Raw genomic sequence first — 13,507 nt, forward strand, 5'->3', positions numbered from 1 at the left:
CACTGGGTAGGATTGGCATTCTACATGCTACTGGCTCACACCCCCTGGAGGGGCTTAGTCTAAGGCCCCTGGGTGTCGCTTAAAATCATCAGTGGTGGTTTAAAAATTGTTTAAAAACAGTGGTAGTGTCTCACACCTTTGGTGGATCCCTATGGATTTTGAGCTACCCAGAGAAACTGTCTTGGAAACACACACAATCAGGTGTCACCGTCTATTGGTTGTGAGTCCCCATGCTTTCAATCAAGTCTTCACTAGGTCCCCTGACAAGAGGGAACTTTAGGGTAAAGCTAGTTGTGGGGCCCTGGAAGTGAGGACCAAGAATTTCTTGGTGTCACACAACACACTTGGGGAGGGCAACCCGATTCTTTGGCATAAAGTAGATGTGAGGCCCAAAATGTCATCTCGTCGTCGTCCCAGAGGTCCCTCTTAGGCCATCTTGGAAAGGAGGTATACAGGACACTAAGCTCTCAAAACTCAGCTTTATTGACTTCCATTTTTCCCTGAGCCTGAGCTCAGTTCGTCTGGCTTTGACGGGTCTCAGAGGCTCAGCATTACAGAAGCGGGCCACAGCCCGTTCCACCAATCCCCTCACTGGCTTGGACTCCCCAGGCAGGAGGAGGGGGGCAGGTGGCTCATGGAGGATGAATGATGGTAAGAAAGAATGGGCAGCAAGGTCAGAGGCCAAAGAAAGCCATTCAAGCAGTATGTCCAACACTCCCTCTGCATGCCAATCTTCGCCATACACACTCCGGCCAAGGCAGCCTTCTCTCCCACATTCTGCCAGCCCACAGCCATCAGCCTTCCAGGACCATGCTATCCCTACTCAGTCCACTGCCCTACTAGCTTAGTCCTTAGACCCCAAGCTGCCCAAGGGAAACCACCTCTCAGATGCTACAGGACTCTGGTGTGCTCACTCCAGCCTGGGTCTAGCAACAAGTGTCAGAGGAACTAAGGTCTTTAGTGGTCTTTCTGGTCCTTTCTCTCTCCTTCATCCACAATTCTCACCACCTCTGCCAGGGACAAGATGAAAGACAAGCTCTCCCCAGTCAGAGAAGAGCGACAGACTGGCTAGGTTGGAACTACATATCCCAAGAAGCCCAGCTTTATAAACAAGCACCACTTCCCCTGGGATTAGAGCTATCAGAAATGAGGCCATGGTGCATTGCACTCTGGGACTTGTAATCCACAAGAGACAGTGCTAAGCACCCAGGGGAGAGAGTTCAGAGGCTAAGACTATGGGTGCCTCCCACTCAGTCCCCCACCCACCACCCAGGCCCCAGCCCTACACTCAGCATTAAGTGAGGGAGAGGGATGGAGTGTTCCCTCCTAGCACATTGGGGAGGGCGCTGTCCTGTTGGAACTGCAGCAACTCTGTATCCAGGATATCCAGCTCAGAACACATCTGGGGAGAGAGCAGGGGTGGGGTGATAGGAGAGAGGGTCAGCTGCAAGCACACGGAGGGGGGGAGCTGAGCATGCACACCTAGGCCAAGCCCTGTGGCCGGCCCCTGAGCTCTGATGTGTGATGGACAAGGACGGTCCCCACCTAGGCCTCCCACTGGGTCACCCTGGCCCTATCCCACCTCTCCAAGGATAGCCAGCCTCACCTCTGCCTAGTCCTATGGCCAGGGCAGGCTGAGGCAGCAAGGAGGAGGGAAGAGGAGTTGATTCTGGCTGAGACTCTGGAGGGCTGAGAGGCGGCCACCCCACCTAGCTAGCCTCCCCAGAAGATCTCATGGCCCCACTGGCCCCAGCATCTTCCTGGGCACACTGAGGCTTCAAAGAGGAGGAGGAGAAGGAGGAGGAGGAGGAAGTCCTAACCAAGCAGCAGTGAAAGCAAGCGACGCAGCCACAGGGAGTTGCGGAGAGCGGAGCAGGAGGAGAGCGGCACCAGGGGAAACAGAGATGACAAGGGGTAAGAACTCAGTTCTGCACAGGGGCCGGGGGGGGGGGGGGGGGGGGGCGGCGGGGGGAGGGCCTGCAGCTGCGCAGGGACAGCAGAGGCTCCGCTCGGCCCAGGCTGTTCCCGGGGGAGCTGCCAACTTGAGCTCAAAGCATGCCAGGCCAAGTCCTCCTTCCTTGAGAGCATCGGCAACACAGATGGCAGAAGATGACGTGGGCCCAAAGGCCCACCCCAAACCACTAATGTCCCTCAGAAATGCCTGGTGCAACCGTGCCTCTGGGCTCCACAGGCCCTTCCCTGGCTCTGATGCCCCCCCAATCCTGGGCTTTACCCAGGGACTTATCAGCCCCGGACAGAGCACAACAAATCCCTGGTCCAGCTATCGGTTGGTGGGCCTGGGACGGAAACTTGTGGAGGGACCGAGTGTGGAATCCTGCCACTCAGGCCACAGGGAGCTGGACTCGGAGTCAGGACCTGAATCAGGTCAGGCTCGGCCTAGTTTTCAGAGAATGAGGCAGCGAGAGGCCTTCTCCTCTGAGGACGGGCTGGGTTTGGCTGCCTCGCCCCTCGCCCCCTTACACGTGCCTCCCACATCAAGGTCTTGGTGCTGGGCCTTGGGCCGCCCCTGCCATGGCTGCTGCGCCTCCCGCCCACCTGCTGGCTTCTGCCCAGCCGCTTCCATCTCTGACAGGCTGTAGGCCATGGCAAGCTGCAGGTCCTCGTCCTCAGAAAGGTCGCTATCGGTGGGACGGGAGACCGAGGTTGACTGGACCTGCGTGCCCCCCAACCTGGGGGTGACTGAAGGTTGCTGCTCCCGGCGGCTCAGCTCCAAGCCTAGCGCCAGGTCATCTGGGACACCTGCAAGAGTCACGGCCACCGTCAGGTCCTAGACCCAAGCGAGAGCCTCACGCCAGACCACCTCACACAGCGGGGACCCTGCCCCCTCGCGGCCTCTCTTTACACCTGACACACATGCAGTCGGTTACGAGGTTGTTTAGCAACCCAGGTTGTGGCTGTGTCACCTCAGGCACAGTGTTCAGCCTTCCTGCGCCTCCCTTGTCTATGACATGGGGATGAGGAGATTGTCTACATAAGTATTTATCACAGTGCTCAGCATTGGCAGGTAAATAGTTAGCCACAGCCACAGTCCTCAGGGGAAGAGCTCCACTTCAGGAATCCCGAGTTGTTTGGGTTTTTTTTGTTTTTTGGGTTTTTTTCCTGGACTAGCTCTGTAGACCAGGCTGGCCTCGAACTCACAGAGATCCACCTGCCTCTGCCTCCCGAGTGCTGGAATTACAGGCGTGCGCCACCAGCGCCCGGCCCCGAGTCTTGAGTTTGACTGCTGTATCCTAGCGCACACAAGGCTCTGCCTTCATACTCCAGTGCCTACACACACACACACACACACACCTGATTTTGATTCTTGGCTTAATTTATCCCTTTTGCATGGTAGGCAGTAGTTTTGAGCTAGAGGCTAGGATCATTTAGACATGCTTCGGCTCAGGCTCCTCAATAAAAACCGGATGAATATGATCTACACTGCTTTACTCCCGTGCGGGGTTAAGAACACAGGGCTGGGAACACGGCTCCATGGGTAAAGGGCTTGCTGTGCAAGCATGAGGACCTGAGTCTGAATTCCCCAACATCCAAGGAAAAAGCTGGGTGTGGCCGTGCGCCCCTGTAACTCCAGGGCTGGAAGAGCAGAGACAGGAGGACCCCTGGGGCTTGCTGGACAGCCAGTTAAGCTGAATCAGTGAGCTCCAAGTTCAGGGAGAGACTCTGCCTCAAAAGACGGGGGTGGGGAAGGACATGAAGTGGGGAGAGGGACAAGGCAGGTTGGGCCTGAGTATGCTCAAAATGCATTGTGTGCGTGTAAGAAAGTCTCAAAAAGTAAATACAAAAATCGGGGCTGGAGAGATGGCTCAGCAGTTAGGAGCGGGTACTGCCCCCCTCAGAGGACCCAAGTTCAGTTCCCAGCACCCACATCAGGAGGGTCACAACTGCCTGTAACTCCATCTCCAAGGGGACCTGGAGAGAGATGCCTTGGACCTGTGAGCACCAGTACAGACACAAACACATATGCACACACAACTATACATAACCAAAAATAAATCTTTATATGTATAATTTTTAAAAACACAATAGAGGAAGATAACAGATATTGATTGACCTTTGGCCTCCACAGGTACACTCATAGGCACATGCACAGTTGTGTATCTCTCTCTCTCTCTCTCTCTCTCTCTCTCTCTCACACACACACACACACACACACACACACACGCACGCACGCACGCACGCACGCACAACAGAGAGAGAGGAAAAAGAAAAGGAAGGGAAAGAGAAGGAAAAGGCCCACAGTGGCCCTGTGCCTGTCCTCTAGCTCAGTGGTAGAGCGTTTACCCAGCATGCCCAGGGCTCTGGGTTCAATGTCCAGTGTCACTCACACAGAGCAAAGAGCCTTGCAAGTGTAAGGCGTCCCACCAGTGATGATGGTAATGAGCTAGCCCCACCCCAAGGGAGGCAGGAGCCACATGGGTCCCCGGCTTCCTGCCTGAAGCCCCCCCCCCCCCCCAAACTCACCATTGATGGAGACTGACTTCAGCTGGCCGTCCTCCTCCACCTCGACCCGCTCCTGCCCGTTCTCCATGATTCTGTGGAAGACGGCACAGTTCAGTCAGTGAGCAGAGACTGGTCCAGGCTCTGACAGGGACCGTGGTCAGGACAGACAGATTGCATATTCACACAGCACTGGCTTTTACCCCTCCTCCCCAGAACCGCCACCTGTCCGGGCCCCCCCCCCCCCAAAGGAGCGCTCACCTGCGTGTGGTGATGCGGTGTCCTTGCACAAAGGTGGTGGATGTAGAGATAGAGCGAAAAGCACCAGCCCCAGGACTGAAGGAGAAAGACGACGAGAAATCTGGCATTGGGACACAACGGGAGGCAGAGGGGAGGCTGTGAGAGGGAGGTTCCTGAGTACTTAGCACCATCGCCAAAAGCCAGGAGTCTTGGGGGGGGGCGGGGCTCACTCAGACCTGCCCCGGCTAGCAAAAGCAAAGCCAATCCCAGCGACTCCGGGACTCAGGATTGGCAAAAACAGAAGGGGACGGTGCTTACCAGATTGGCCAGGAGAGGAGGAAGAGAAGGTGAAGAAAGGGCCAGTGTGTCGGGCACCCCGGTTCTGAAGCTCCGAGAAGGGGCCCAAGTCATCTGCAAGAAGGAGATTAGACGTTGGTGAGGAGATCACCTCCAAAACCGTGTGGCTGACGCTTTAAAGCCTAGAAATCAAGACCATAAGCAACCGCGTACACTTCTGACTTTTCCTGGTTTGGGTTGTATAAATTTACAGATTTTTAAAACTGTTTTGGAAAAGGAGTCTCAGTCACTCAGGCTAGCCTCAAACTTAGTAGACAGATAAGGATGACTTGGAACCCCTGAACATAGGCCTCCACCTCCCAAGTGAAAAGGGTGTGGTTTTTTTGGTTTTTGGTTTTTGAGACAGAGTCTCACTGTGCAGCCCTGGCTGGCCTGGAAATTGCTATGCCGACCAGGCTAGCCTTGAACTCATAGAGTGCCTCTGCCTCCCAAGTTGGGGAATTAAATGTGTGCTCCACCATGTCCGGCTCTCAAGGGCTGAGTTTTTTCCAGGCATGTGTAACCACGCTTGTGGAAGGAATCTCTTAATCACCACAGGGACTGTTGTGTTTTGTCTTGTTTTGTTCCATGGTGCAGAGCACCGAAATCCGTGCCTTGCACATGCTAGGCAGCCGTGAACCACTGAGCTCCCTCCTGGTCACCCAGGTGGGCCTCTGACTGTGTGACTCTAAGCCAGCTAATATGTTCCCGTCTTCTCATCTGCAAATGGGAGTTAAAATTATCCATCTCTCAGGATTTACCAGAGGTTTAGAGGATACGGGATTCTTGACATGCAGTATCCATTTAAAAAAAAAAAAATGGTGTCTGTTGTTATGTGTAATGCTGCTACAGCTGTCACATGATGCTTGGAGTCTTGTTCCCCTGGTGGCTGTTGTGGAGGTTTAACAATGTGTTCTTGTTGTCATTTAATAAGGCCAGTCTGTGAAGTGTCACTGGTGCGTCACGTGAGTCCTGGCATGTGTGAGGTTCTGTCCTAGCTTTCACTGGACTCACGCCCACACAAGCTCAACTCGGCTGTCTGTGAAATTCCAATTCCCTCTCAGCCCGAGAGACGCCCAGAAGACAGACAGACAGGCCGGAGGAGGAGGGGGTTGAACTGTCCCGTCTACATACCAAAGAGCTCCGAGAAAGGGTCTCCATTCCCAAAGAACTCCCGGAAGACTTCCTCGGGGCTACGGAAGGTGAAAGTGAAGCCAGGTCCCATACCACCAGTTTCTGGTTGTGAGGGAACAGTTCCTGGAAGGGAGTCGGGATGAGGAAGGGGCTTAGAGGGTACATATGGCCCTGAGCCAGGGGCCCCCTCTAAGACATGGCCAGGAACCTTAGAGAGCGCATGCTCTGCAGGAATTGGCCTGCCCCTCCCTCTCTGCCCCACTTTCATCCTGGCACCCCACCGCTCCACCTACCTGCCCCCGTCAGCCCTTCCCGGCCATAGCGGTCATAGATCTCCCGTTTGTGCTCTGGAAGAAGAAACCTGGTCATTCCTCCTTTTAGGTAATCCTCTCCCCGCCTGGGCCAGGACAAGCTTCAGGAAATGCAACTTGGGGGATGACGGGGTGTCTGGGGGCGTGATCATAGCAGCTGCCTCATCTAGACAGCAGACGCACTCAACAGCACCGACCTCCAGGCCACCAAGAGAACGAAATAAGATAACTCGAAAAAAACTGCCTGGAGTAGTAGTGCCCAGCACATAAAATGTAAGCTAGGGGCTGAGGTGGAGCTGGGGGCCGAGGCCCTGCCTAACAGGAACAAGACCCTGGGTTTAACACCGAGCTCCACACAAATTAAGTAAATAAATGTCAGCTAGTTACTACCATATGATTATCAATTGGCTTAGCCTAATCCAGCCACTTCCACAGAGACCTTCTAAAACCATAACAAAAACCAGTACCGCCCTCCCCTGGTAGACTGTCTCCTCGGGAATGCTCTTCTCAGTGTGTTACCTTTTTGTTTTGTTTGTCTTTTTTGTTTGTTTGTTTGTTTGTTTGTTTTGGTTTTTCGAGACAGGGTTTCTCTGTGTAGCTTTGGAACCTGTCCTGGATCTCGCTCTGTAGACCAGGCTGGCCTCGAACTCAGAGATCCGCCTGGCTCTGCCTCCCGAGTGCTGGGATTAAAGGTGTGAGCCACCACGGCCCAATGCTGTCTTTGCATCTACCTGGTTATTGTCAGTCTTCCCTGACCAGTATATGAGAGACCCCCAGGAGGAGGACAGGGCCTGCTTGTCCTCCACTGCCTCCCTAGTACCCCACAATACCCGGCAGGGTAAGTTTAGCAGATACTTCCTGGGATCCTTTAGGGGTTTGGTTTTGTTGTCTGGAGACAGGGTCTTACTCTGTATCCAGGCTGTCTTCAGACTCTTGGCTATCATCTTCCCTCAGCCTCCTAAGTGCTGAGATCACAGGTGTGGACCACCACTCACAGCTCAGAAATAGAGACTTTTTCAAGACACTGCTCAAGTAGCCCAGGCCGGTCTTGAACTTGAGAGACAGCCAAGAAAGACCTTGAACTTTTGATCCTCCTGCTTCCACGCACCCCCTGCTAGGGTTACAGGTCTGTACCACCATGCCTCGTTTATGGGGGGCTAGGGATCAAATCCAGGGCCTCCTGTGTGTTACCAAAGCACTCTACCAACAAAGCTACATCCTCAGCCCATTTGAGGTCTGTCCACTTATATAAAACCTTTGAAATCAAGAGCCTCTTAAGTACTGGAATTATAGCCACATCTAGCCAGAATATTTTCTGAATGGATGACTATTTTCTGAATCTGGGTCTGGGATTGTGGCTTAACAGCAGAACTCCTGCTTAACATGTACAATGTTCTAGGTACAATCTGCAGCACAGAAAATTAAAAAAAATCATCTGTGAGACTTGGATTCATATTCTAGATCAAGAAATTGGCAAATTATTTCACCTCTCCCAGCCTCAGTTTACCTGCCTATAAAATGGGGTGGCGGAGGGGGTGGGTGGTTGGGTGGGGTGGGGTGGGGTGGGTTATAAGCCTGCTTGGTAGGAAAGCTGTGTCCGTCCCTGGTCAGGATCCATACCGCTTTCCAGACCCTGGGAGACAGACTTTGCCATGTAGGAGGAGGTGCTCAAATGCTATCTTAAAGAAAGGCATGGAAGAGACCTCGCTTGGCTTTAGGAAGGAATGAGATGGGGCATGGTTGGAAACAGGGAGACATGCTGGTCCCTGCAGGACCCCAAGCCTTACTGTCAGAAAGAACTTCATAGGCCTCTGCCACCTCCTTAAATTTTTTCTCAGCAAACTCCTTATTATCCGGGTTCTTGTCGGGGTGCCACTGCAGAGCCTTCTTTCGGTACCTGCAGGAGAAGTGAGAGCCGCTGGAGGGTCAGGGGCCTGACATGGGCTCTTCCCATCAGGCAACTGGACCCCCCCCCCCCCCCCGCCTCGTCCACCACCCCTATCACTCACTGCTCCGATCCAAGAACGCCCCACGACTGCAGCCATGTTTTCAGGGGGGTTCTCTCCCTGCTCTGTGCCAGGGACGTGAGCAGGGAGGAAGGGTGCCAGAAGGATGTCCCCACCCTAAGCCCTCTCTTGGGGCTCCTTGGATAGAGTTATCTATATAGCCACAGAGAGTGTGGGACACTGGCCTACCTCATAGAGCCTGGGCATTTTAGCACTGCAGCTTGGTCAAGCCCACAGGTAGGAGCTGGAGGAGAGGGGAATCGGGCGGGAGTGTGTAGCGGGCCCCCCACCCCTACCCCGAAGAAGGACAGCACTTCTTCGATCGCTGGACTTGGTCCTCATCATCTCCCAAGGGTCCCTTTCCTCCCTCCAGGCAGCCCTCGAAAGGATTCCTGGCTCTGGGGGGGCTGGGGGCTGGGGGCTGGGGAGTGGGGAACAAGGGCCAGAGCCTTTCTGCAGCACAGCCGAGGAGGCACTTACGCCTTCTTGATGTCATCAGCAGACGCACTCGGCGGTACGTCTAGAATCTCGTAGTAGGATGCCATGGCAACTCAGCCGTCAGGCGGCCCTCCTCCGGGCTGCTGCGGGCGGAGTGGGGGGGGAGAAGGGTTCAGGACGACCGAGGCACCGCGGCTCCCTGCGGCCGCAGCACCCCCGGCGGGCCGGAGGCACTGCGAGGTGGCAGCCTCGCCTGCAGCCGGTGACTAAGGCTCCTTCACAGCCTGATCCGGTCCCGCAGGCCGGTGCCCAGGGTTACCTCGCCGCCGCGGGGCCGAGACAGCCCTACCCGAACCCCCTAACTCCAGCAGCCCGATCCGAGGCCCCCAACCGGACCCAGCCGGGGCCGCACCTCCTCTCCCGGGAGTCCCGCCCCTGCCCCGCGCCGGGGAACCGCCTGGCACCCGCAGCCCGGCTCGCGGTGGCTGCGTACAACGCGCCAGGCTGGGGTGCGTGCGCAAGCATGCGTCAGCGCCGCGGAAGCTACTAGAGACCTGGAGAGGGCCGGCTCGGCCGCTCACACTGGGGGGGGGGGGGGGGGGGGGGGGGGGAGAACGCTGCAGGGACTGCTGGGAAACGGGGGCGGAGCCATCTATTTTAGTTCTGCACCCCGGCGACGTCATTCCCAGGTGGGACTCGGGAGGCTGAAGTCTGGAACATCCTTCCAGCCATGACGCACTCCCTCCAACACAGGCAGAAAGGGCCGTCCGCCAAACTAGGCTGGGGCCCCTTGGTCCCTCTGTCGCTGTCCTCCAGACAGGCTTCCTTGATTCCTGAGTACTCCCCCCACCACCACCACCCCCGCAGGCCATCACCTCCAGGGCTCCCCCAGTCTCCCCTAGGCCCAGCTCCTCCCCTTCTTCATAGCCTCGCTCCACCAGCCTTCCGTCTTCAAAAGCCGCTGCCCTGGCTCTCCTGAGTAGGTCAGACCTGCTTTTTATAGCGTCTCGTGGCATTTCCTTCTCCGCGCTTTTCATTTCGGGGCCTCAAATTAACATTTAATTGGTGGCCCCTCCCCCTCCCCCACTAGAATGTAAATTCCCTAGAGTAAGCATTGTGTCCTTCTAATCGTCGTCGTCGTCGTCCCCGGGCCTCTTTAGTCCAGAGTTGAAAAATACCAGTTGGATGGCTAAATAATACTTGGAAGAATCTTACTAACAGTTTTAACACACAGAGGTGCGGTAGAAGGAAATTACTAGATTCAAGGTTCCTCTTCCACAGCTGATCCTGACTAGATGATCTGTTTCACCTGAAAATGATTCCCGGTTCAGACCTCATGAAAGAGGGAACCTTCCAGAACTGACTGGCTCTTGCTTTATTCCATCTGGCCGATTCCTGGGCATTAGTGGAGAATCTTCTATGCAGTGGATGCTACCAGAATGTACTAAGAATGTGGGGCCATGGGCATATCTCAGGGGTAGAGTACTTAGCAAACATCAGGCCTTACTAAGCCTCAATTCCCAGCACTGGGGGAGGGGTAAGGGGGAAGCACAGAATGTAACCCAGTCCCTGCAAAGACAGCAGCAGCCTGTCAGCAGAGTCCACTGGACACTCGCGACTCTGAGAGCAGGGAGACCTGGCCTTGTAATCGGTTGCTGCTGTGACTTGAGAACTGTTTTCCTCCTTAAAACATAGGTAGCACCTAGTTGTTTGAAAGCTTCATCTGAAGCATGGTTTATAAGAAGGTGTTAATTAGCACAGTGGTTTCTGGTGTCACACTTGACCCAAGCAGTAAGGGTTGTATGAACTCAGTGTTTCAGGATGGGTGACTTGGGGACATCGCATCGAAGCCACAGCGTGAGCAGGACCCGAGAGCAGGCGCAATCGCTCGCAAGGTTTTCCTGCCTGCCCTGCCCACCTTCTGAACTACCTGCCAATTGGGAGAATTCCCACCTGCATCTAGGGAGTTTTCGATTGTTTCAGCCCTAATAAGAGATGCGGCGTCTACCCCGGAACCTTGAGGCTCTCACACACCCTCCCCGAGGGTGCAGGCACAAGTCATGAGCTCTGCCAATGAGGTGCCACTAGAAAGTGGGACTTCAAATCTGGAGCACGGCAGGGGCAAGAAGGTGAAGGTGGGGGCTAAGAACTTATTTCTGTGGCGCAGGTTGCCGGGGGGCTTGCAGCGGCCTCTTGCGTCTGGAGGAGGAAGTGCAGTCTCCACGTTGAGGGCAGATGATCCCCGCAGGGAAGGGAGGGGCCAAGCCGCCAGCCCTCCCTTGGTGCGGCTGTTCGCTGAGGTTTGGCTGCCAGCCCTTGCGTGGACTGAATCAATGTGAACTCCACATGTTGCTAATTTGAGGGTGATTCGGGAGAGGGAAATGGTTGGTTTAGAATGGGTGTTTTTTATTTGTCTTACTTTGTTGTTGGTTTAATTTACTTGAGTTAGCTTCTGCTGTCTGTTACTGGGGCCCCAACTGACCCAGTGGTCAAGTTGGGCTTATATTTGGTTTAAAAAAAAAAAGTACATTACTCCAAAATCTTCCAAGTTTTTATTTTCTTCTTCTCTCGTCTCAACAGACAGTTGTCTAGCACCTACCTACCAGGTATGGGCAATTAAGAATAGAAAAGCCAGGGCCAGTGAGATGGCTCAGGGGGTAAAGGTACTTGCCACTAAGCCCGATGACCTAAATTCAGTCCGTCGGCCCCACAGGGGAGAAGAGAACCGGTTTCCACAAGTTGTCATCTGGTCTCCACTTGCGTGCTGTGGCTCAGGTGTGCCCCCACACAGAGACGCATGCCCACAATAAATGTGGTTTTCAGCGTTAAGGACTAGAGAAGCTGGGTGTGGTGGATTGCACCTGCAGCCTCGGCCCCTTGGGAAGCGGGGGAGGAAGGACTGCCTCAGATCAAGGCCAGCCTAGACTAAACAGTGAGTTGCAGACCAGCCTGGACTGCAGAGTGAGTCCCTGTCTTAAAAATAAATAAATAAATAAATAAATAAATAAATAAATAAATAAATAAATAAATAAATAAAGAGAATGCAAGAAGGGTATGTAGAAGCCCAGAGTCTGAGACTAAAAGATAAAAAAATTAGAGGCCAGCCTGGGCTATGTAACAAACGGGAAAACAGAGAGGTTTGTTTTTAGAACATGTGCTCAAGGAGATTAGATTTTTTGACAAGATATAGATAAATAAAAACCAAAGGAAAATTACAGAACATACCTAGCAGAAGCAGATAAAGGCTTACTATTTCTTTGTTCACAAAGAAAGCCAAAGAATTTATAAGACAAATTTCTTTTTAAAAATGTAATACTGGGGGCATGGCTCAGCGGTTAAGAGCACTGGCTCCTCTTCCAGAGGACCTGGGTTCAATTCCTAGCACCCACATGGCAGCTCACACCTGCCTGTAACTCCAATTCCAGGGGATCTGACACCCTAACACAGACATACATGTACACAAAACACCAATGCACATAAAATACAAATAAATAATTTTTAAAAATTTAATATTTGGGATTAAACATATGATAGCACACCTGCTAGGTGAGTGTCCTGCCCTTCTAGAACTCTGTAATTTTTACAGTTTTTTTTTTTTCTGGGGCAGGGGGATTGTCAAAAGTGTCCAAGAATGGAGTTGTGTGAGATTTCTGGGTGCTTGTGAGAAAACAAGAAACCAAGCCAAGAGTCTTGTGACCTTGCTTTCTTCAAACTATAGAATTATTCTCAGGGCTATGCTTTCAAGCCCCTCCCAGGTGTCGTGGATAGGAGTGAGTTTGCTTCAGATAATTCATCACAACTGGCCATTGTTAGTTGTTTATATGCCTCTGTGGAAAAAGAGGTTTCCCACTGAGTTCAGCTTGTCAGCCACAAATGGCTTGTCCTTGTGATTGTCTACTTTACTCATGTGGCCTCTTCACCCTCAGAGTATAAGTCATCTGATGCTCTGAATAAAGGGTTGGCTATTCCAGAACCTGGAAACAACCTAGATGCCTGTCAATTGAAGAATGGATTATGAAAATGTGGTACATATATCCAATGGAGTACTACTCAGCAGAGAAAAACAATGACAGCATGAAATTTGCAGGCAAATGGATGGAACTAGAAAATATCATCCTGAGTGAGGTAACCCAGACTCAGAAGGACAAATATGGTATGTACTCACTCATAAGTGGATTCTAGATATAAAGCAAAGAACAATCAGACTGCAACCCACAGAACCAGGGAGGCTATACAGCAAGGGGGGACCCTAGGATGACTGTGGCTTATAATAAGTTTTGGTTTTACTCAATTACTGGGCAAGTCTCAATGAAACATTTCACTATTAGGATAAGAATTTGTACTGTATCAAGCTGATAATAGAAAAATAAATAAAAATAAAAAAAAGAAGAGTTGACTATTGCATGAGATTTTAGTCCACCTCACTTATCGGCTCCATTCTCCCAGGTCCCACAAGCTCTAGAGCAGTAAAGGGGTGCAGGAAATGTTGAGGCGGGGTCTCTTGTAGCCGAGGCTGGCCTCAAACTTCCTATGTAACTGAGGCAGGCCTTGAACTCTGATCCTCTTGCCTCCATCTCCCAAATG

General features: G+C 52.9%; 1 protein-coding gene across 8 annotated transcripts; it reads right to left on the reverse strand.

Annotated features, from left to right (window-relative positions):
* Positions 1-465: 465 nt before the first annotated feature.
* On the reverse strand, positions 466-9,492 carry Dnajb2 (DnaJ heat shock protein family (Hsp40) member B2). Of its 8 annotated transcripts, none has more exons than XM_059278241.1 (11): positions 9,336-9,490; positions 8,966-9,066; positions 8,267-8,376; positions 6,462-6,515; positions 6,169-6,291; positions 5,017-5,109; positions 4,720-4,819; positions 4,483-4,553; positions 2,557-2,760; positions 1,607-1,634; positions 466-1,402 (listed from the first exon to the last, which is right to left on the reverse strand). In XM_059278241.1, the coding sequence occupies exons 2-11, from the start codon at positions 9,028-9,030 to the stop codon at positions 1,327-1,329; spliced, it is 924 nt and encodes a 307-aa protein (XP_059134224.1). In that variant the 5' UTR covers positions 9,031-9,066; positions 9,336-9,490; the 3' UTR covers positions 466-1,326. The 8 variants fall into 8 exon arrangements, 7 of the variants coding, with proteins under 7 accessions (XP_059134224.1, XP_059134226.1, XP_059134225.1 ...); XR_009382559.1 differs by having other exon boundaries at positions 1,307-1,402; positions 1,607-1,815; positions 9,336-9,489; XM_059278243.1 differs by lacking the exon at positions 1,607-1,634 and having other exon boundaries at positions 9,336-9,486.
* Positions 9,493-13,507: the final 4,015 nt, after the last annotated feature.

The sequence above is a fragment of the Peromyscus eremicus genome, chromosome 13 (genome assembly GCF_949786415.1).
Source record: "Peromyscus eremicus chromosome 13, PerEre_H2_v1, whole genome shotgun sequence".
Classification (NCBI taxonomy): domain Eukaryota; kingdom Metazoa; phylum Chordata; class Mammalia; order Rodentia; family Cricetidae; genus Peromyscus; species Peromyscus eremicus.